The sequence below is a fragment of the Phragmites australis genome, chromosome 3, assembly GCF_958298935.1.
Source record: "Phragmites australis chromosome 3, lpPhrAust1.1, whole genome shotgun sequence".
NCBI lineage: Eukaryota > Viridiplantae > Streptophyta > Magnoliopsida > Poales > Poaceae > Phragmites > Phragmites australis.
The window spans coordinates 37,934,654-37,958,142 of record NC_084923.1 but is presented as its reverse complement, the minus strand read 5'-3'; the positions used below and the strand labels follow the sequence as shown (position 1 = coordinate 37,958,142).

The following is a 23,489-nucleotide window of genomic DNA, read 5'->3' as shown; positions in this document are numbered from 1 at the left end:
GAAACATATGGAGAGGTTGGTGAGACGTGCTGAGCAGGACAGCTGGGGGTTGGTAGGTATAAAGTCCAAGCTTAATAAAACCTCTCTTTTTTTTCTTCCACTTTTTTTAAGAAAAAGGAAAATAACTTATGCATGAATACAAGGAAATAGCTTATTCATGAATACTGTTGATTATTCGTTCCTGTGACCATATAATTCACTTCACCACTTTAGGAAAGTGGAAATGAAAAACTTCACGGTAAGATGATACAAGTCTTGGATAAATATATACGGTGCACTGGAATGCTTTATTAACTATTCATATTTTGTACTTGCTTGCGTTGCTGTTCTTAGATGAACATGCTGAAGATGCTGTCAGAGGTTGGGAGAAAATGTCAACTATTATTTTTACAGGAACGAGCATATATACAAACTTAAATACACCTAGCATTGCCAAATTATCCTCAAATTTCTAGCTTTATGCCCTTAGGAAAAAAAACATGTGATTCCGTTTGTTTAACATCTTAGTTGTTCAATTGCTTCTCCTACTACAATATCTATAAATTTATTGTGATCTATTGTACAGATTTTTTCAAAGCTGTTAATTTATAGGCGTCAATAGGGGTCAATCTGTAATGAGCGAGGTTTTATCTAGTACTCTATCACATATCCACTCTTGACTTAGGAACATATCTATAAGCCTATCGATGGAAAGGGAAGCGTTCACTGCAACGATCTTTTCTTCTGCCACTGCAGCACTAAGATTATTTTTATCATGCATTTTTGCAAACTACGAGCAATCATCAGTTGTGAAGCTATTGTCAACGCAAACAACCGAAATTCCTCGCGAATAACGCGTCAATTCTGAAGCTTTTGCCAGCGCAAAAAAACCTAATAAATTCCCATCCAAATAATGTGGAGTGAGGTAGGAGCGATGCCACTACAAATGTTATACGGAATCCGATTAGACGGTAACGATATTTATAATTCAACATTCCAACCATCCCAAGTGGAGATTACTAGCCCCTGCCTGCCCCACCAACCATGAAAGCTGCATCTAGCTACTTTCCTTGAATCTACCTTACATCACACTCAAAACACACTGCATGATGAGTGTATGCAGCAAATTAGATGTATTTTCTTTCTTTTTTGGGTTGAACAAAGGGTCGTTTGATCATGGGCTAGACTGTCATTCTCGATAGTCCCACTTGCTGACACCAACGGGAGGAGAAAAAGGAGCCATGGTAGGTGCTCCTACCTTGGGGGGTTGGTGCTCGACGATGACATGCCACATACGCGTGTCCATCCTCCTAGTGGTTGCATTGGTTCATGGCAGCTCGTGCTTGGAGAAAACTATACGAGTTCAGTCCTTAGATCCCATTCCACTCCCGATTCCCTGACTTCAGGGGTGTGAAGTCACTGAAAACAATAAAATGCGAGAGGATAAACAATACTCTAACGTCAAAATACTGTAGAACGGTCATTGCAGTAATGGTACTATAGCAACTTCATCAGATTTTTCTGATGTACTGTAGCAACAATATCATATCTGTCGCTTTACGATCCAATGGTGCATAATAATTTGAAGTCACCTGATTTCACCGAAGGAGATCCCATTCCACTCACAACGGGGTCAAAGATAAGACAGTCTTAGATTCTTAATATTTGAAAACAATACGAGCACAAAAAATCATGGTATTGCAATTTTGCTTTTACATTGGTGGCCAAAGTCACATTTTAGGGACCATGCTAATGTCAAAACACTACATTTTTTTAACCTAAGCAATTAGTTCATTAGTTCAGGTTTGCTGGCGCCAGCAAATGCATCAGTCAGCACACCAAACTGCATGCGTGTACCAGCATGTTAAACCTTTAACAGACAAAAGTTGCATCACGTCCCAGACATGGCATGATTTATGGATCCGAATGATGCAAAACATAGTCAGCAAAAGGCATCAGTAATACTCTACCAAGGAAACCAAACATATATTTCTGATTGGACGTCGCTGTGCAGAAACAATTTTGTCAACTCCACAAGCCGCAAGAGCATGTCCTGCTCCAAGAATCTCTTTTTTCTTTCCCCAAGAACCAACTACTCTTCCAAAACAAGTCAAAAGGATCGTGAGCTCAAGTCCAACAAATCTCTTTCCAAGAAGAGAAAAAATAGGGATACAAAAATTTGGACTGTTGAAGTAGTTCACCAGCATACAACTCACGCTGTACATAGCTACTAATGAGCTACAGCATGTGAACTGACTGACTATCAGACCAGCTGACCAACCTCATTAGGAGCCAACCAAAAAAAGCTCAAGACAGCTCAATGTTTGCGATTAAGTTAAAAACAAAAGGGGCTTCCAGCCATACTAAGAGAGAAAGATAAAAGAGAATTCTAGGCTCATGGAGGTCATAGTTGGGACCTTTAAATACAGGTTATAAACACGTATACAACTGTGCTCTAAGAGATTCCATTGGTGAAGAGGTTGTTAAAGATCAGCACCTCAGATGCCATTATGAGAGGTTAGTGCAGGGAGAGAAAATTATTCGTGTTCCGCCTCATCGCTGGTTAGCCCCTCATATTCATCGTCATCAGTGTCTTTGTTGTCATCATACTTGTCATTGTCACTGCCATCTGTGGAACCAAAAATTGCATCCTTGGCTGCAGCTGAATCACCAAAGGGTCTCTGTCCAGGCTGTGTATGGCCAGGGGATGCATGCGCCGAGTTGGGTGTGTTCACTGGAGGCAGTGAGGAGAGCGGTTTTGGTGCTAATGGTGTGAGGTTATTTGGGAGGTTTTCCCCAGGCCTAATGTGGATGGCACCTTTCGGCCCCGCTTTTATGATTGAAGCTACATCAGATGGAGACGCAATGCGTGCACCAGCTGCAATGGCTGCAGCCCTTATAGAAGAACCCTCAGGATTTGCCCGAGAATCAATACTGTCAAGTGTTTTTGTCTGTGAAGGTGCAGCTGACTGTTGTGCAGATGACTGACAGTGATGAAGACCAAGTGAGACCTTGCCGTTGCTACTGATATCTCCGGGATGTACAGAATTCATACCAGCTGCATGAAAAGTGATGTCAAAGACCTTTTTAGTAAAATGGATTATTATATATTCAATAACTTTTAAGAAAACTCAAATTACCTCATGTATATTACAGCCACAACTTAACAGAAAGGTTCAGGCATACACATATATACGGCGAGTCTATTATGTGCCTAGGCGCACTGTAGTTCACTGTTACGTCCCCCGCAGTTACGATCCAAAAAACAGCATAGTTACGACTCACAAGGTAGGTCAGTTACTACAAACATATACGGTCGGAACTGGGTACCTTATCTAGTCGTAATTATGTACTTTTTTGTCATGTGATCGTAATTGTGTCACCTCTGCGCACACCTCTAGTTACAATCCAAAAAGCAGTATAGTTACTATCGTAACTAACTTTTTGTCATATGATCGTAACTCAACTATCTGTTCTGTCGTAACTGACTATTTTCTTAATCGTAACTGTGATCGCAACTGGATCACCTCTGCGCACACCCCAGTTACGATCCAAAAAGCAGTATAGTTGTTATCGTAACTGACTTTTTTGTCATGTGATCGTAACTCAACTATTTGTGCTGTCGCAACTGACTATTTTCTTAGACATAACTGGGGTGGCGCAGTAGTAAACTACAATGTTTCTCGTAATTATATACCTTTTATCATGTAATCGCAACTCACCTATATATGCCATCATAACTGGAGTGGTGCGAAGGTGGCTGCAGCAACTGAGGGTGGCGCAACAGTGAATTCACTGTTGCGCCTAGGCGCAGAATAGACTCGTCGTATATATACACACACGATGAGTCTATTCTGCGCCTAGGCATACTGTAGTTTACTGTTGTACCATCCCCCAGTTACAACTCAAAAAACTATCATTTATGACTAAAAAAATAGTCAGTTACGATCACAACTATACTGACATATCTTGTGGATAGTTACGATCACAACTATACTGTCCTATCTGTCAGTTACGACTAAGAAAATAGTCAGTTATGACAGCACAGATAATTAAGTTACGATCACAACTATATAGATCGCAACTGATATATCTTGTGAATCATAATTATACTGTTTTTAGATCATAACAGGGGTGCACGCAGAGGTGAACAAGTTACGATCACATGACAAAAAGTACATAATTACGACTGGAGAAAGTACCGAGTTACGACCATATATATTTATAGTAACTGACATATCTTGTAGATCGTAATTGTACTGCATTTGGGATCGTAACTAGGGGTGACATAACAGTGAACCACAGTGCGCCTAGGCACATAATAGATATACAGTGTGTATTGGATGTTTGGAACAGAACAACTTAAAGATCTGAGTAGCAAAGTAAAATCATGGCAGCACATACCTGCAGATATCTTGGAGCCATCCATGGGCAGAAGGCACAATCCGATAGGAACAGTCACAAGCTGTGGTGCAGGACTAGAATTTGATCCCCTGTTGCCATTAGCTTGGGATAGTTCATGGCTCTGCGGATTCCATCAGGACTTACCACAGTTAGAACCTTGAAGCTAGTGTAGGAAAGGCATGATGATTGAAATTGCAATCACTCTGTACATGTAGTAAGGAAATGCAAACTAGTTATGACTGCAAGTGGAAAAACGCTATGGCAGGAGCAGAACTTTGTATAAGAGGGACCTTGATGTTGTCTCCACTGGTAATAACTGTGAACCAAACTGCCGTGCTAAGTTCTTATACAAAGGCAAATCACCTTCTCACAGAGGACCAAAGATACAAAGTTTGTTGAATGATGCAACTGAAATAGACCCGTACAACTGTTGACAGAGCACACCACACAATACCAGATTAGATGTCAAGAAAACCAGATTCCAGCTAATACCAATTCAGTAGATTGGACTCAATTGATGACAACAAAGGATTTTTTTTTTAAGTTTGGGACTTACGTAAGCTAATAATATTTAATCTAAAGAAAACAAAAGAAAGAGAAATGTTATAACTACAATATATGGCATGCAACATTTCTGACATGTCAGCCATGTAACTGTACTTAAAATGGTAAGAATACCACAATTGATAATTCTCATACAATATTGACAGTTACCAGGCAAACATGCCATATCCAAGAAATCACTAATATACGTTGATAGCCTGATAAAAATTACCCTCTCTGCCTCCAGACACGAAAACATGATGTTTTGAACATGCTCTGTCAAAATTTTGAAATTTAGACTATCAATATCTTTTCAAATATATAGATTGGAAACATGAAAATTATATGTATCAATTTGTCTTGAAATACACTTTTGTAATATCATAACATGTTTGGATTTCATAAATTTGTTCCAATAGAAAATAGTGACCAAAACTATGTTTTGGAGACTACGTCATTGTTCAAAGCATCAAGTATTTGTGACTAGAGGGAGTACCAAACCCACCCCATTTCCCGCTTAATCTGGATTGGCTACAAAATCCACTACAGTCCTATGTTCCCAGATGTTTTAATAATTTGCTAATTGTTATATTGTATGCAAGAAAAATTCAAGGAAAAGTTTTGAGTTTATCAATGCGCTATTAATGAATCAGTCAAAGCAACTTTGAGAAAGTCGCAGCGTTATAAATTAAAATGAAATTACTTCACATTCTAGCACTTCCGTCACTAATGCACGATCATATTTAATAAATGATATACTCCCTCCGTTTCAAAACATAAGGTGTATTAGGATTTAAAAAAGTCAAACTTCGTAAATTTTGACCAACAATTAGTCACATTGTGCGTATGTCTAGTGTAAAAAAGATGTATCAATAGATTCGTATTTCACAGATTTTTTAATAAAATATTGGTTTTGTAACAATTGATAATATAATGTAAGAGAAATTAATAAACAAAGTATACTTTGAAAGACTTTCTCAAATCCTAATATGCCTTGTAGAAAGAAATGGAGGGAGTAAAACCTTTGTTCCCTCCCACTTAATCCTACCCTTGAGCCACACTACTTTTTACATGATCTACACTGCCCAATCATTTTTTGTATGCTGTTAATACACATAATATAGTATGCCTAATAAGATTTTAAAATGTTGGTCATCAGTGATATTTTCATGAAGCATGTCACAATCCAATAGTATAGCCTTGTTTACTGTCATGGTCGGCCAACAATATAGCCGCAAGAAGAGCAAGGTGGCAGGCTAAAACCGCCACATATTAGGGTGGACCCGGTTGGTCCACGTGTCATTAGATATAATTAGCAGATTTTATTTTAAGAATGTAAGCAAGATTGTGATCATATCTATAAGATCCAATCTTTAGTTTCTTAGGGTCAAGTCTTCTCCTCTATATATATAGAGGGAGACATCTATCAGTAAAATCAAGAAAGATTTAGGATTTTCCCCTGAATTTCTTTCTCCCTCTCTCCTCTCCCTCTCCACTCACGAATACTGTTCACCGACGTGAACAGTACCACGCACCACCAGCACCGCCGCACGCCACCTCTTCCCCCTCCTCCTTGTCGCGAGCCAACACAGGGCACAAGAAGGCCCTCCAACCTCACCCTACGACCTCCCTCGACTACGATCTATGCTGCCCTCCCCCTTCCAACAAGCGCCCACTACATCTGGTATCAGAGACACCTCTGTTGTCTAGTCCACTCATGGAGATCAACGGAGGATCCAATCTTGCGCCATCATAGGCAGATCTTTGCAGGCAACTTGAGAAATTTTGCCACGAGTTCCGCCAATGTGTCAATGAGTTGTCTGCCGACTTCGCCAGTCCACGGACTTCAAAAGAGACGTCTGAGACTTCAAAAGGTTGCGTTGGAAGCCTTCCTCGTCACCGACTCCAAGCTAGGATGCTTTGAGATCCATGACCACCCTCAATCTCAAGATCTCATTGAGGTGTTTTCACAACCTTCCACAGGGTCTTCCTCCTCTTATAAGATGTTTCCTGAGATTGATGGCTCCACGGACCCTCTTTCGTGGTTGCATCGTTGTGAAAAATTCTTCCAAGGACAACGTACCCCGGACTCGGATAAAGTGGTTCTAGTATCTTTTCATCTCACCGATGGTGCACTCCAATGGTATATGCGCTTGGAATGCGATGAGGGCATGCCAAATTGGGACAGTTTTGTTGCTGCCATTAATCATCGTTTTGGACCCCCTCCCCGCGATAATCCGTTGGGGGCTCTTATTTGCCTCCGACAATCAGGAATGGTGGCCACCTTTACGGATGCTTTCTTTCAGCTTCTCAACCGGGTGGATGATCTGGATTCTCACCAACAAACCAAACTATATAATGCGGGACTATCAAACATTATTAAATTGGAGGTGGAACTTCAAGATCCCCATTATTTGGAAGTCGCCATTGCTCTAGCCCGGGCTTTCGAACGTCGTTCCATTCCTTCACATCTGGTTACTGACATACTCACCATGACAAGAACATCAACAACGGACGATGTGCGAATTTCTTTACATTCTCTTACCGGGATAAATACGACCATCACAATGCGACTGGAGGTACACCTCAACAATTGCACATTGCAAGCATTATTGGATTCGATCTCTACACACAACTTCATAAGTGAGGATATGTGTCATCGTCTCCAACTTCCAATATCTCCTCCCCGACATGGTATGCGTGTGGCCGTTGCTAACGGCGATTCTATCGCCAGTATGAGTTTTTGTCAATCAATTTCTATCTTCATACGTCAGGAGAACTTTTTGGTTGACTTATATTATTCCATTGGGAGGATTTGATATGGTTCTTGGCGTTCAGTGGTTTAAGTTCTCGTGGCCCCATTGTTTGGGATTTCCGATCACTTTCTATGAAGTTTTGGCGAACAGATCAAGTAACTTGGCACGGTCATAATCACCATACTTTCCCACAACTATTGCCTGGACGCGTTCTCCCCAAATATGATGGACTCTTTACTGCGTGAATTTCAAGATCTTTTTGATGTACCTACAGACTTTCACCCCCTCGATGGTATGATCATCGTATCCACCTTAAAGATCCTTCTATCGCCCTTGTTGTTCGCCCCTATCGTTATCCTCAGTTGCAGAAGGATGAATTAGAGCGCCAATGCACAAAGATGTTGGCTAATGGTATTATTCGCTACGGCACATTAGCATTTTCTTCATCGGTATTATTAGTCAAAAAGCATGATGGCTCGTGGCGCTTCTGTGTGGATTATCGTGAAGTAAACGACTATACTATTAAGGATAAATTTCCCATCCCAATGGTGGAAGAACTCTTGGATGAACTCAATGGCGCCAAGTATTTTACTAAACTAGATCTTTGTTCAGGCTAAAATCAGGTGCGTACGCATTCAGCTGACATTGAAAAAACGGCTTTTCGTACATATCATGGCCATTTTGAGTTTCTCGTCATTCCGTTTGGTCTTACCAATGCCCCGGTAACTTTTCAAGCTCTTATGAATGACATCTTGGCTCCTTACATTCGAAAATTCGTCTTGTATTTCTTCAACGATATTTTGATTTATAGCCCCTCTTGGGCTGAACATCTCCAGCATGTTCGCCAAGCTTTTGCTACCTTATGATCTCACCATTTATTTCTTAAGCAATCTAAATGTTTATTTGGTTCTTCCGAAGTCTCCTATTTGGGCCACATTATTTCAGCTGAAGGAGTGGCAGTTGATCCTCAAAAAATTGAGGCCATCTCTCAATGGGGTTCTTCCGAAGTCTCCTATTTAGGTTTTTTCCAACTAAATAGTTACAAATGAGGTTTAAATCTAAAAAGAACTCAAGGAAGCACTAAATGTCTAAATTTTAGGTTCATATTAAAGGTTCGCCAAATGGATGCAACACTATGTGTGTGCTACATGCAAAATCTAACACCCCATCCTGAAATTGTCTCCAAATTTGCTAATAGTCAATCAAGTAGCCAGCTAAGCTGCATATAAAAAACTTATGTGGTATTCACTTGGAAGTTAAAGGAAAAAAGGGGATTGCAAAGCAGCATCGAATCAAGCATCACACTCAAATGAACAAAAATAATGTATACGGTGTTCATTTTGGAGAAAAAGGAAAAAAGGAACAGATACAGGAGAATAATGCCACTTACTGTCAATTTGTCATCGATGGTAACCAGCATCAGTATTTTATATATATATGTCATCAAAATAATGCCAGCAAGAATAGATAGCTCAAGTATTTGTTATTGATGGTAACCAGAATATAATCCTCCATCCTAGACTTATAAACACATATTAAGAAAATATGCAAGACGACAATCCCATTAATTTTAATTTTTTTCTCTTACTAGTAGCCATCAAATTTGTTGATCAACCAAAGAGCTACCATTTTAGTCTAAGTGGCCAATGAACAAAGTGATTAATGGACTCATACAATACAGTACGTGTTGAACAAGGAAGGGCAATTTGGGAGATATGGTTATATAACATCTAGGGCATCACTTATAACCGAACGAGGATACCACCCCAAACATCACCTATAAAAGAACGGAGGACATGGGTACTTCAGTACTCAAGATTTAGTTTTCCATATACCAAGCATGGTGTCCCCCCTCCCCCCAAGTCCAGTATAACTCTACAAGAATATGAACTGTGGTAGTCAGCATAGTAAACTACCTCTTTTATTTGTGAAAAAGCGCCTGTAGATTTTGTTTCTCCTCCTTGCACATTTCCTGAAGGTGCTGATGATGCATTTTGGTCAGGCAATCCAGAAAACTTGTCAGCAGCTACAGGAGCAGGTGAGGTATTGTCATCGACTAAATGATTTGCACCTGATGTTTGTCCATACTGGGTACTCAAAGAAATGGGAGCAGCAGCAACTAGCTGACTAGGCCCTTGTAAAGCACTTGATGAGTCAGGAGCAACAAAAAGAAAATTAACAGGTTGTTGCACATACATAAGTTGATTTGATGAGGAGTTCTCCCTTGAGTTGTTTGAATTCCTTTTTCTCTTCTTTTGCTTACTAGAACTAATCTCCTGGACTTTTCCAAAATTTTCTGGTGGTTGGGCTGCAATTGGCATCACCGCTAATGGTGCTACCTGTCCAATACCTCTCTTGGCTATATTAACCCTGTTAGCAGCATCTTGAAGAGCCTGCATTGCTACAATATAAACCTCTAATGATGATGCTCCCTCTTCAGCATATCTAAGTGCTTCACAACACAAACTGTTGTAACGCCATGTCGGAGATTGCTCACCATCCTCAGCGCTACTTCTTTGCTCCTCCTTGGGCTCGTCAACTCTGCTAATTTCATCAACTTTCTTGCTTGAGCTTCTATCCATGGCATTTTTTGTCCATCTTTTTACGTAATACTGAGAAGGAAGTGCAGATACACCTTGTGCACCAAACACAGTAAGTATGTGCCTACAGACAATTCCAAAATGTTCAAACATCCGACAGCTACATGTCGCAGAACTTTTAGAAGAACTAAATTCAACTGTAAAAGGCTTCTCACTTCCTTCAGATTGGGTCACTTTATAAATGGAAACATTGCCCTCCTCTTTTACTATTTCAGCAGTGGAAACAGAGGCACCGATCAATTCCTGTTGGAATTTCAAAAACATTGACCTTGTGTATAACTCTGCTCCTTGCTTCTCAATAGGTGATGATGTCTTGATATCTGGAAGTGAATATTTTGTATCAAATTCTTCCTTCACCTCCTTCTCATAACAACAGTCTAGAGCTTTTTCGTACTGCTGAATGAATGACTGTGAATCAGTTTTGGCACTGATGTAACCTTCGAATAATGAACTCCTGCTTGCGCACTGCTGCTTTAAAGACACATCTCCAAAGAATGTATCTCTCAAGTATACTGGGACCCACTGATGCCGGCAATTGTACATTGAGACAAGCCATTCGCTACTTTGAGAGCTTACCTTAGAAATCAATGCCTTCCAGTTTGCTTCGAACTCATCAATTGTCTCAGGCATGTTGATACAATTGACGAAGTCCTCATGAAAGGACGGGAATGCATTCAGGAAATGTGATAGCTTATCCTGTGCTTCATTCATGATGTGCCACTTGCAAAAACGGAGCCTAGTTAGAGGAAAAACCTTCGAAGCTGCTGATTGTACAGCATTATCATGCTCCATGGTAAGAGAGGCAGGGTGTTGACCAGACATTGCCAATAGAAATGTCTCAAACAACCAAACAAATGATGCCTCAGTGTTATCTGCAATGATGGCGCAACCGAATAGGACTGGCTGACAATGGTGATTGACTCCAGTAAAAGCGACAAGTGGAAGCTCATGCTTGCTCCTTTTGCAGTAGTCATCCAAGGCAATAACATCTCCAAAGTCTTTGTATGCCATCCTAGCTCTCGCATCGGCCCAAAAGACATTCCCTACTGGATGCCCCTCGACAAACTGCATGGCATAAAAGAACGCTGCATCTTCAGCTTGCATTCGTTTGACGTAATCCAAAATTACTCTAGTACCATTCCCAATACCATCCGAAACATACCGGGGAACTACTTGAGCTATGCTTGTGTGGGGCACATGCGGCGTAAGAGGTGTTGGTGGCGGCTCAATTGCTAGAAGAGTACCACCATTTCGATGCCCCCCAAAGGTTCGCTGCTTTCCACACTCTGACAGTGGCTTGTGCGGGCGCAGACAATGGGCCTGGTTCGCAGGGACCAGGGGATGGTTATGTGCAGTCTCCAGCTTGGTCACAGACCACCGAACGTTGTCCTGCTTCTTCACCCGGATCATGGCTTTGCAGCCAACCCTTGTGACAGCCCGTGTGCGTCGGCCCCTCCCACTATCCTCATCGCCAGTGCCAGCATCTGCACGGGCACCCTCATTCTTCCCACGGTAGGTGCGGAACCCCTCCTTCGCGCAGACGAACTGGCGCGACATGACGGCGCCGTCCCGGCGCGACCGGTGCATGACGCTAATCCTGGTGCTGAACCCGATGCGGTGGGCGTACACATTGTAGAACGTCCAGGCGTCCTCCTCGTCGTCGAACTCCATGCCCTCGAACGGGTCTACGCCGTCGTAGGCGCCGGAGCGCGCGGTGTACGCCGACGCAGTGGCCGAGGCCGAGCTCGCCGGCGCCGCCCCGGCCGAGCCGCTCCCGGCGTCCACCTCCATCTCCGCGCCGTAGTCGACGCTGCCGTTGTCGTCGTCGCCCATTTCGCTCTCGGGCGACCCCTGCTCGCTCCCCGCGCCCCTCTCCATGGCCGCCGCCGCCGCCGCGGCACCACGCACGCCGCCGAAAGGCGACGCCTTTCGTAGCCCCACGCGCCCAAAGATCAGTACATCAAGCCAGAGGCATCTCTCCAGGGGACGAATATCCGCCCACCGGCGATCCCCAAGAACCGGTTCTTGGCCTCTCGGGCGGGGAGAAACAAAAAAGGGCCGAGGCGATCGAGCCGTACGCGGTGCGCGAGCGCGACGAGCGAGAGGGGAGGCACCGGGAGACGCAGGGTACGGTGAGGACGAGACTGGGTGAGGGAGGCGGGGGTGGGCGGCGGCGAGGGGGGCGGTGCTCCGGCCAGGTGCGGGTGGGAGGAAGAGGGGAAGGGGGGTTGGGGGAGCGTGACCGGCTGGGTCGGTCTGGGGTTTGACCGGGCACACCGGATCAGAGGGTGGGTCCGGGTCCGGCTCGCTAGGGTTTGTTTGCTTTCCGATGGGTGGGGCCGCCTGAGAAGTGGGATTTCTTCCGTGGCCCACCGCGATTGCCTGTACTTTGACGTGCAGCCGGGTGGAATGGATCACCGGCTGTCGGATGGTCAAAAAAGGCCCCAAAAATAGGCCGTTTCATTTTCATTTTTCATTTCCTTTTTGGCAGAGAGCAAGGGATTTTAGGAGTATATTTTTTATATAAATTTTATTTATTTATTTTCTGAAAAATAATTGCTAAGAAGTGGATTTTAGGGCCATCTTTTCTTTTTCTTATTTTCAATGCTCCCCTGGTCTCTCATGCATAAATATATGGGACACTTAGAAATTGAGTGGCCAAGCGCTTTAACTTTGGCTGGCTTACGTACAACATGTCTTTAGATTGGCCGCATGACGATTGTGTCATTAGATTTGTTATGAAAAATAGTATAGATGATATATTAGTTTATATGTCTTGCACCATATTTTTTATGGCTAACCCAGTTAATCCACTTACTTTAGTCAACCAACTATTAGTCTAACTAGGTCAGCACAACATTTTACTTGATAGCCAACAACAAAATCCGAGTTAAGGTTTGTTACTAGGTTAGCACAAACCTTAACATATATGTCTCTTAAATTGTGGGAGTACGTGCAACCACAAAAGAAAACAGAAAGGTAGCACTTGAATCTACGAAAACAATTTTTTCTACCAAATAAAATATCGAATCATGTTTTTGAGCTAACATGAATATTCAATCCGACCTAGTGTGTTTCTGTTTTCGAGTCACATAGGCCAAACACTATTCTACCCTGGAGGCTTAGAACAAGATCCGATTAAAATTTTAAAACTTTGATTATTAATAACTTTTAAAATATTTAGTTTGAAAATATGAAGATCATATTGTCTTGAAAAACATTTTCATAATCTCATAAATTTAGTAGATTTTAAAAATATATTCTAGTATAAAACATTGGTCAAAAAGTATATATTAGGTATCATATATATGTGCAGAATTGTCTTGAAAAACACTTTTATAATCTCATAAATTTAATATATTTTAAACCTATATTCTAGTAGAAAATATTGGTCAAAAGTATATATTAGGTGTCAAATCCCAAACGTCAAGTATATTTTTATGGAATGAAGTATCAGTTTTCATCCATAGTTGTCATAATCTCAAACCATATATACTTTAAAATATAAGACAGAGTTGTTTGTGTTGAAGTACGCCCCTCTAACCCCTCTTTGTTTTCCATGTGCAAAAATCATGTTAGATTGGAGTCAACAATGTCAACATCTCGTCCTTGCCTCCATTGTTCAGGCCCTGAATGTTTGGGCTATAGCTTTTTAGAAGCTAGAAGCTTAAACAAACAAAAGATATCTTTACTATTGGAAGTCAGAAGCTGGCATAAGAAGTTTTTTTTGGCTTATGAGGGATGATGTTCCAAGGAATATTATATATATTATACACTTCATTCAAATCAAAAGTCAATCTAGAATCAGCTTTTCAAAAGTAGATTTTAAAAGCAATGTTTAGAAAAGCTACCGCCCAAACAAACAGGGCCTCGATCTTCTCTGATACTTAGTGTGTTTGCTCTATGCTCCTATTAACCAAATCACAATTTTTACTATGCTAAAATCGTGACAGTTTTCACATCCTTTACTCAAAAATAATATTTGGTTTGAGGCCGCCAACACCATCATAGTTCTCAGTCCTAATTACCCCACACTTTAGTTGAAATTTGAATTGATAATGCCAATTATTTTTTAACCAAATTCAAATTTTACAACAAATTAAACGATAACCAAATTTCGGAAGCATGACTGAATTTTATCATAAAAACTCTCTCTCCCTTTGAAAATGATTTCATCAAAAAATTGAAAGAGATAGTCAAATTTTTTTGTTGTTTTTATCATAATGAGCAACATAGATCAGTCACATATATAACATATACTCCCAGGTTACCCCTGCAAGGTTCAACCAGCCGACTCCTGTGTGGCTTATGATCTGTTTCTTGACCAGCCTACCGGAAGGAGCTACTCACGGTGCGGAGGGAACTAGAGCGGGTGACCTGGGAATGCGTCCTGCAAAGAGAGGACTTCTGCGATCGCCTTCGCCATTGTCGGGAGGATCTGTTGGCGGCACAGAAAGACCTAGAGCAGCTGAGCAAGGAGAGCGACGAGCGGTAAGTGAGATTCTACGGCCATCTTAGCCGGGCCTTTACCTCCTTTGACTCCCTGCTTCGGTCTGCCAGTGTTCAGGTTCGCCCGACACCTGGGAACACCGTGAGCAGTCATATTGAGTGGTTTTTGACGGCCTCCAAGGAGGCAAGTGGCCTCGAGCAAAGGATTCGTGAGGCCATCGACGACCACCTTTTTGAGGTCGAGGTCTCCGGTGCTTGCCTTGCCCTCTCCTGCATTTGTGCCCGCTTCCCCAACCTGGACCTCTTGCTAGTAGTCGGTGCTAGTTTTGAAGGCACTCGGATGACCACGGAGGAGCTTGGTGCCTATGCCGATTCATTTTTGTATGATGTTTGTTCCTGCCTTTGGACTGTCTGGTTCAATCCACTTAGGGGTATTTTTGGGTCCTAGGAGTATTGTCTAGAGGTCGTCTAGAGCCAGTCCCTGGGTCTCATTCGAGTGGTCACCTTGTAACGAAGGATACTAGTCTTTATGTGGATTTTTTCTGTGCTCGGGCGGCGAGTAGCCTCAGAGTGCTCGTAATGCCTAGAAAGGATCACGTCAACCCACTTGCTAGTTAGGTCCCAGCACTAAGGATGACCTTTAGCCCGACAAGCCTTTCGGTGGTGACTAGCACTCGACCCGAGTTAGGGATTGTGGCATTGTGGTCATTAATCCTTAGGCGCTATCCCCTAGTAGCGTGCGAGCAGTCAATTTTGGATCTCGTCCAATGAATCATGAGCGAGTGGGATAAACAGACCTGGTTGCAAGAAAACAAAACACATATCCTAATAGTTCTAGCCCCCGACTGTCTAGTCGGCGGAAGAAGCTGCTGACCAGGCGGTCAAGTTCTTAAAACGAAAATGCTTACAATTTGGTGGGAGGTCGCGTTTGCCTATGAAGTCCTGCAACACAAAAAGCTTGGTTTCTTGGATTTGAAAACACTTACATGGGCTGTTATGTTGGTATTTCGGCCGTGGTATTAGCACGACCCGCACCGTTTCACCTGCTCGCAAGCATCATGGAGGGCGGTATGAGGTTCGGCCTCCACGTATGCCTCCGAGGATGTTAGTGAACGCTATGCTCCCCCTATACTGAGCGATGTATTTCAGTAAAGAGTTGTTGCTCTCTTGGTGGCAGAGGCGTCCCTCTACCAAGGAGGATTCTCGCGGCCTGTTCGCGTGACCCTTTCTGCTAACACATCGTCATCAGGGTCTTCTTGATTCTGAAGGTAGTCTAACATCTGATCCATCCAAGTCGTACCCAAACTGAGCAAGGCGACCACATGATGGCCACCCGAGGTCGAAGGCGCCGAGGGAAGCGTTGCCTCCAAAGGTGTTGCCTATAGTGTTTTGTTTCCCAGCAGAGCATCCCTTCCATGTTGGCCTGAGACTGCGGTGGGTGGTCGTGTGAATCTTTTTCCCGAAGATTCTGACTGGGGCGGATTCGCAAGAAGAGGCCAGACGGACCAGCCCATCGGCCAAAGAAGTAGTCCTTGTGAGGGATGTGCATGACTTCCTGGTCGATGGCGCGTCGTTCTAGCTTTCTTACTTCAGAGTGGTATGCCGCCATCGTCTGGTCCAAGCACTGGAAAACCCTTTGGCGTTAGGGTCACACCCAGTAGCAAGTCCCTCATTGCTAGTAGGTGTTACTCCCTCCGCGCGGGTGCTGCTCGCATTCCAGGTAAGAGGCCCTCGTACTCCGCAATGCCATTACTAATTGGAAAAACATAATTGAACCATGTATCTGACGATGCAGGGTCATGTGATCGTTCGTGGTCGGTGGAAGCGTGTCTCGCTTTAGGGACCAGTACCGCGCCTACGGTGCCTTGAAATCCTGCATGGTAGGACAAGGATTCCCCCTTCCTATCAATGGGTGGTCAGTACCGGGGGAGGAGAGGGTTACCTTTCTGAGGTCCTAGTCCCCAATGGGGAGTGATTGTTACCCATGTCAGAAGTGCAAAGTGTGGATCCCTTGTCCGTCCTTGGGTTGAACATGCTCGAAGGAACAACACCACCGATTAGTTTCTGGGTACTCTTTTACCTGATCAGATCATACCTGGCCAATGGTATCGGTTTGCGCCACAGGGCTGGGTGTTGACCGTCTCGACGCGGTGAGCGCTCCTCCGGGTCAGGCTGGCATTGATGGGGCTGGTTCCCCCGGGACTTGCAGTACGTGAGCCCCCATCGGCGCCTTGAATATGGATGCCTCTGCTGCTCTTCGTTGACCCTCGAGGTCTTCGGATCGAGGTCCAATGTGCTGACTCTGGAACATATCGGGTTTGTCTGGGTCGTATCCCATGAAGAACACCTCGCAATGACTCAGATCCTCCGAGTGAGACTCATCAGTCGTTGGGGATTCAAACATGGATAGCCCAAAAGAAATTAACGACACTTACCAGAGCTCGAAAACGCGCCCCCTACATGGCGCACCAAATGTCAGGGGTTAAAATACCTGACAATGACTCTAGGGTATGCTGGATAGTGGGTATGCCTATGTAATGTGTGTATTTATTGCTCAAGAACACCAGAGTTATCCAGGTTCAGACCCATTGTGAGGTAATAGTCCTACATCCTGTATATTCTTCTTCATCCTCCTTTTCTTACAGAAGATATCCCCTTTATATTCTAGGGGGGAGAAGTCTTACAAGTGGGCCCAACAAGAAGACCCATGACTGTCCTAGAGAAATTATATAAGCAATCATTACAAGCCTACATTCATTGTGCCTGCCCTGGGTCCCTGTGACACCCATCCCGTCCATCGGTCGCACCCCCGTTTGTCACGCCCGAAGCGCCCGGCCTGCCCTGTCCTGCTGCAGGTTTCCCACGCGCGCCTACTGTGCCCCCTGTCATGTCTGTGTGCCCATCGTGCAACAATTAATGTCTGTGAGACGGGATAAAGTAACTCTGCGCCAACCATGCTGCCTCAGCTGGAGTGCACTGCCTGGGGAAGTAAAATGGCGTGAGTAGCGGCATTAAATGAGGTTTGACTGGCCTAGACGAGTACCTGCCTCGTGACCCGTAAGTACTGGTCGTGGGGAACCCTGCGAAGGCCCTGGTCGTGGTCGCGCTGGCGTCGACTGGTCGCACAGGGGTCATGGGTCAAAGAACAAAAGTGGATAGTGCCCAAAGCTGACCGTTGCGGGCCATCCCGGTGGAAGACCCCTATATTCTTTATATTGACACCAGCAGACTTAAAAATAGCCTTCTTAGGTTCAGATTCAGCAAGTGTTTTAAATTTACCAATGTCAAGAGCTCTGACAATAATGGATGCATTTGTCTTAAAACGAGCATATGGATCAAAACTTAAATATTGTTTACATGTGTTTGACTTAGATGAATCTAAAATCAAGTTCAAAATTTCTTTTCCTTAAAAAAATATTCTAAAGTTCCTTTCATGTATTCAACTTATTTAGAAAGAGATGGACACTTATTACAAACAACATCCATAGGTTTCTTTTGTTTACGACAATTAGAGCATAAAAGAACTTTATGAGTAATCATGTCATTAGCTATTTGAGAAAATCTAGCATTAGCATCATGCAATTTAAATTCTAGAATTGAGCAATTAGAATAAGAAGTTGCAAGCAAATCAGACGTTGAATAGCTAGCATTTTTAACTTGTCTGCAATTTAACGCAACAAGTTTCTCATTCTTCTCATTTTCTTCTCTGAGTTTCTCAAGAGTAGAAGCATAAACATCTCTAAGGGAAGTAAGCTCAGTATAAATTAAGTCACATGACTTGCAAGAATCATTATCAGGAATTAAAATCTTAAGTCTTGCAATTTTAGAATTCAGTGATTCAATTAAAACATCATGTTTCTTAAATTTTTTTGTTACTTTTCTCTAAGAGTGTACCAAGACGAACAATATCATTAGATATATTATCATAAGTAGGTAATACCTCATTATCGTCGTTGTCAAATTCATCCTCGATTGAGCTTTCTTTGTTGCTTGCTATGAGACATTACCCAGTCAAATCATGCAATGTCTTGCTCTTGGATGTTGTGTCATCATCACTGCTCTCCGAATTAACGTCACTCAAGTTGACATGTTCGAGCGCTGAAAGAACTCAATGCACAATCTTACGGTTGAGAAAGCTCTTCTTCTTCTTGTCATTGAATGAACGCTTATTTTTCTTCTTCTCCTCTTTTGATGTCTTCTTTGCAAGCTTAGGACAATTAGAACGAATATGGTTGAGATCACCACATTCGTAGCATCTTTGAGGACCTTTACTTCCTCTCTTCCTTATACGCATATTTTGTAATGCTTTAAAGAAATGAGTAAAGAGTACTGCTAAATCTTCTTCAGGAATCAATTTAAGCTGATCATCGGTTAATGAAGATATATAAGATAAGGAAAAACTTGATGAAGAAGATTCAATAAGAGGCATGCTATGTTGAGAGATCAAATCAATTGATTTATTAGCGTTCTTCCCAGTAAAAACCAACTCCGACTCTCACTCGACTCTTTATGGGACTAGACTTTCCAACCTGTCAAACCGTAGCCTGACCTAGCCATATACTCGAATGACTCCACCATTCAATCACATCATCTGGTTGCCCACGACCTTGCGCTCGTTTGCACTCCCTCAACACACTTGCAACCTTGTCTTCACGTACATTGTTCTCCAGTCCGAACATCTCGCATGACATCCTCGATCACTACGACATCAGTTCCTCCTGAATCTAGTCACCAAACCTTAGTTCCTTCCTAAACTTAGTTCAACGATCCGTCATTGACCACGTTCGCCTTCGAGAAACACCTACGCATGAATCAAACAACAAACTAGTACGAGCACAAGTTCTTCCCGACTTGACTCAAAATCAGTTCACACAACACAACGCAAACAAGTATATTGCATAATCTCTATGCTAACACCAGCGTATAAGCATATCTAAGTAGCATCTTAGCAATTCATAAATATTATTCTAATGTCATTATGCTGAACCACTTTGCTCTGACAATTTCATCGTTCAAACCAATTTTTCATCACATGATGTCACAACCACCATGTCATTGCCCACCTCCTCGACATGCAGGCCCACCCTCAGCTCAGGCCCAATGCCTCCACTCTCATTTCCCTCCTCCCGCTGCTTGCCGAACATGGGGCGCTCTCCCAAGGAACAAGCGTACATGTCTATTGCCTTCGTGCCTTTCTCCATCACAGGGAGGAATGAGTGCTCATCGGCACTGTGCTGCTGGATATGTGTGCAAAATGCAAACACTTGGTTTATGCTTTCTGGGTGTTTCACGCCATGCCCATCAGAAACGAGGTCACTTGGAGCGCGCTAATTGGAGGCTTTGTGCTATGCGACAGAACGGTGGAAGCTTTCAGTCTGTTCAAGGACATCCTGGCTCAAGGAGGACTGTGCTTTCTCTCTCCAACATCTATTAGACTATCTCCAACTATATTCCCTTCATTTCGTTTCCTTCCCGATTCTCTTCCCCGTTCTCATTCCCTTTATTTTCTCTCATCTCTAATAGCTTCCTTTCGAAAGGAATCGCGAAAGAAAAGGAGGGAGAATTCTATCCTGAAGGGAATGATTCTGGGAATCCTGTCGTGAAGGAAACCGTGAATGGAAACCGTTGGAGCGCTGAAGAGAATGAAAATCCCCTCACGATAGGAATATCATCCCTGAAGGGAAGTTGTTGAGGCTAGTCTTAAGGTCTGCGCTAGCCTTGCTGATCTTTGTATGGGTACACAACTGCATGCTCTGATCTTTGTATGGGTACACAACTGCATGCTCTGCTTGCTGAATCCGGAATTCATGCTGATCTCACAGTAGGGAACTCACTTCTCCCGATGTACGCCAAAGCTGGCTTGATTGACGAAGCAACGACACTCTTTGATGAAATGGTCATCAAGGACACAATCTCTTATAGTGAGTGCACTTTTATCAGGGTTTGTGCAAAATGGCAAGGTAGAGGAAGCATTTCTTGTCTTCAAGAAGATGCAAGCCTGCAATGTGGAGCCAGATGTCGCGAACAATGGTGTCGGTGATCCCAGCTTGTTCACACCTGACCGCTTTGCAGCATGGGAGGTGCAATCATGGCTCTGTCATAACCCTTGGGCTTGCATCGGAAACCTCTATATGTAATGCTTTAATAGATATGTACGCAAAATGGAAGCCACTACATTGTTCTTAGGCACGAAGAAACAAGGTTTTTCACCAGATGATGTCACATTCATCTGTCTAATATCTTCATGCAGTCATTCAGGACTTGTGACTAAAGGGAAGCATTGGTTTGATATGATGAAGCACAAGTATGGCATACTTCCAAGGATGGAGCACTATATTGCATAATCGATCTTTTTGGCAAAAGGTGGTTTCCTTGATGAATCCTATCAGTTTATCCAGGGCATGCCGCTGAAAGCCAATGTTCGTGTATGGGGAGCCTTGCTCGGAGCTTGCCGGATTAATAGGAACATTGATTTAGGAAAGCAAGTGTCAAGGATGATCCAGAAACTAGGACCTGAGAAACTGGTAACTTTGTTCTGCTGTCCAACATTTTCAGTTCTGCTGGGAGATTCGATGAGGCAGCAGAAGTTCGAATAATACAGAAGGTTAAGGGCTTTAAGAAGAGTCCCAGCTGCAGTTGGATTGAGATAAATGGATCCTTACATGCATTTATTGGTGGAGACTAATCTCATCCACGTTCTCCAGACATATATGAAGAACTGGATAATATCCTGGTAGAAATTGGGTTACCAGGCTGATACCAGTTTTGTTTTGCAAGATCTGGAGGAAGAGGAAAAAGGAAAGGTGCTTCTTTATCTCAGCGAAAAGCTAGCATAAATAGCTGTTGGTGTCCTTAGTCTTAGCAAAGAGAAGATCATCTTTGTTACAAAGAATCTTTGTGTATGTGGAGACTGCCATACTGCCATCAAGTACATGGCCTTAGTTGGGAACAGAATTATTATTGTCATTTATGCTAAGAGCATTCTAACCATATTCGTTTTATTTCATTCCCTTTCTAATTCATCTCCTTATTTTCATTCACTTTATTTTTTTCTCATCTTCAACAACTTCTTTTCGAAAAAATTCGTGAAGAAAAAAAAAGAGAGAATCATGTACTAAAGAGAATGTCATTAGGAATCCCTTCGTGACGGAAACCATAAAGAGAAATCGTTGAAGTGCTGAAGGAAACGAGAATTCCTTCGTGATGGGAACTGTAAAAAGAAATCGTTGGAACACTGAAGAGAACGAAAATCCCTTCAAGAAGATATTCTCGTCCGTGAAGGAAATCCCTTGAGGATGCTCTAATGGATTTCATCACTTCATGACTGGGCAATGCAGATGTGGAGATTTCTGGTGATAGTGCCAAAACTAAAGACCATTTCATAAGCTGTTTAGGTATATGAGGAGATTGTGTGACTGAGGACGGATCTAGCTGGGGTTATGGCTGTACAAATGTGAGCTACCTTCTTCTGTACGGATTTGCTACAAGAAAAAAGTATGACATTTATGCAACGCACATATCGTTCATGTGGAGTGCTTGTTAGTTCGCCTAGTTTCAATTGACATTTTTTCGCAAAAAAAAGTCCAAGAAAATAAATCTTCACATTTGATGCATCATGCATGTGTATGGATGCAAATGCATCACAAAAACTTATGTGTTATGCTGCCGGGAGTGCAACAGTGACAAACTTGTCTTTCAAATTCGCCAGGGTCGCACGACGGCATCCTTGTGGGGCTCCGGCGGCTAGCACGACTCTAAAATGAAGATATGCCATTGATTCGTCTGCTCGGTATTCCATCCTTCCTTCTATGCCAATGCCGTTGCTGAATTGATGTGGAGGGCTTTTTTCAATTGCCAGAAGTCCAAGAAAATAAAATTTAACATTTCAACTTTGAAGAGTTATATTGGTTGCATGTGGCGTGTGTAGGCATCTCACACAATAGAGATGCCTCATGCATGCATGTATGTAAAATGCAGCTCAAAAGCTTCACATAGTAGTTATGAGTGTACCAACATCCGTTACAAATTCAAAAAAGGCCTGCTTCTAACTAGAACCAACTCTAGGTGAAAAAAATATATCCATGGACCGGCTAATCATTCTGTTTGCAAAGGACAACCATACTTCTTTTTTTTATCTCCTCCAAATATTTTCAAAATTATGTATATATTGATAGATGATACTGATATTGGTATTATTATAGCTATTAACTGCTGGAGGGGGTACAAAAGGAAATGAATAGGACCGTTGGATGAAGTCGATTGGAAGGAGAGATCAATCAGTGTACAATTAGGTGTTCAAGGATATTACAACGATATTTTTTATATTAATAAACACTATTGATAGATGTGGTTCTGACGAGCCTACAACTAATTGATGAGTATTTGGGTGGTCTTCCCAATGCTTCGTTCTATCCCACTAATTCTAACTAAGCTTTGGGTGTGTAATTTGTGAAGGCCGTGTCGATAGTAATTAATATAAGGGGAGCTCGTTTTATGAATCTAACAAATTGCATCTTGATCATCCATTAATCATATCAGAAGGTTAAAATTCAAAGCCGCTCCTCACCACTTAAGTACACATAAGATTTAATGCATATTAAGAATATCTAGACAATAATTGTGCTGCATTATTGTTACATAAATTCTAGCTTCACAGATGATTTTCTGAATTTATTAAGGAGTTAAGAAATAGTAACATTAACACAAGCCTCAAGTGTCCTTCAAGTCTCCTCATAATTCAAAAGGCATTTAGTTATTG

General features: G+C 42.6%; 1 protein-coding gene and 1 pseudogene across 3 annotated transcripts; one reads left to right on the top strand and one right to left on the bottom strand.

Moving 5' to 3' along the window:
* Positions 1-1,946: 1,946 nt before the first annotated feature.
* Positions 1,947-12,493, bottom strand: LOC133912979 (protein FAR1-RELATED SEQUENCE 5-like). 3 transcript variants are annotated; one of them, XM_062355991.1, is made up of 4 exons: positions 9,754-12,493; positions 9,599-9,663; positions 4,384-4,504; positions 1,947-3,037 (listed from the first exon to the last, which is right to left on the bottom strand). In XM_062355991.1, exons 1-4 carry the CDS (start codon positions 12,158-12,160, stop codon positions 2,517-2,519), a joined length of 3,114 nt encoding a protein of 1,037 aa, XP_062211975.1. In that variant the 5' UTR covers positions 12,161-12,493; the 3' UTR covers positions 1,947-2,516. The 3 variants fall into 3 exon arrangements, 2 of the variants coding, with proteins under 2 accessions (XP_062211975.1, XP_062211974.1); XM_062355990.1 differs by having other exon boundaries at positions 9,599-12,493; XR_009908935.1 differs by having other exon boundaries at positions 3,010-3,037; positions 4,384-4,586; positions 9,599-12,493.
* A 7,286-nt stretch (positions 12,494-19,779) lies between these two features.
* Positions 19,780-22,478, top strand: LOC133910698 (pentatricopeptide repeat-containing protein At3g16610-like; annotated as a pseudogene).
* The last annotated feature ends 1,011 nt before the right edge of the window (positions 22,479-23,489 follow it).

What these genes read in the sequence shown, in the direction of transcription:
- LOC133912979 (XM_062355990.1), bottom strand. Translation starts at nt 12,160, where the DNA reads ATGGAGAGGGGCGCGGGGAGCGAGCAGGGGTCGCCCGAGAGCGAAATG. An exon ending in CTTTTTCACAAATAAAAGAG is followed by an intron (nt 4,505 to 9,598) that starts GTAGTTTACTAT and finishes TGGAATCCGCAG; the next exon opens with AGCCATGAACTATCCCAAGC. An exon ending in TGGCTCCAAGATATCTGCAG is followed by an intron (nt 3,038 to 4,383) that starts GTATGTGCTGCC and finishes CTTTTCATGCAG; the next exon opens with CTGGTATGAATTCTGTACAT.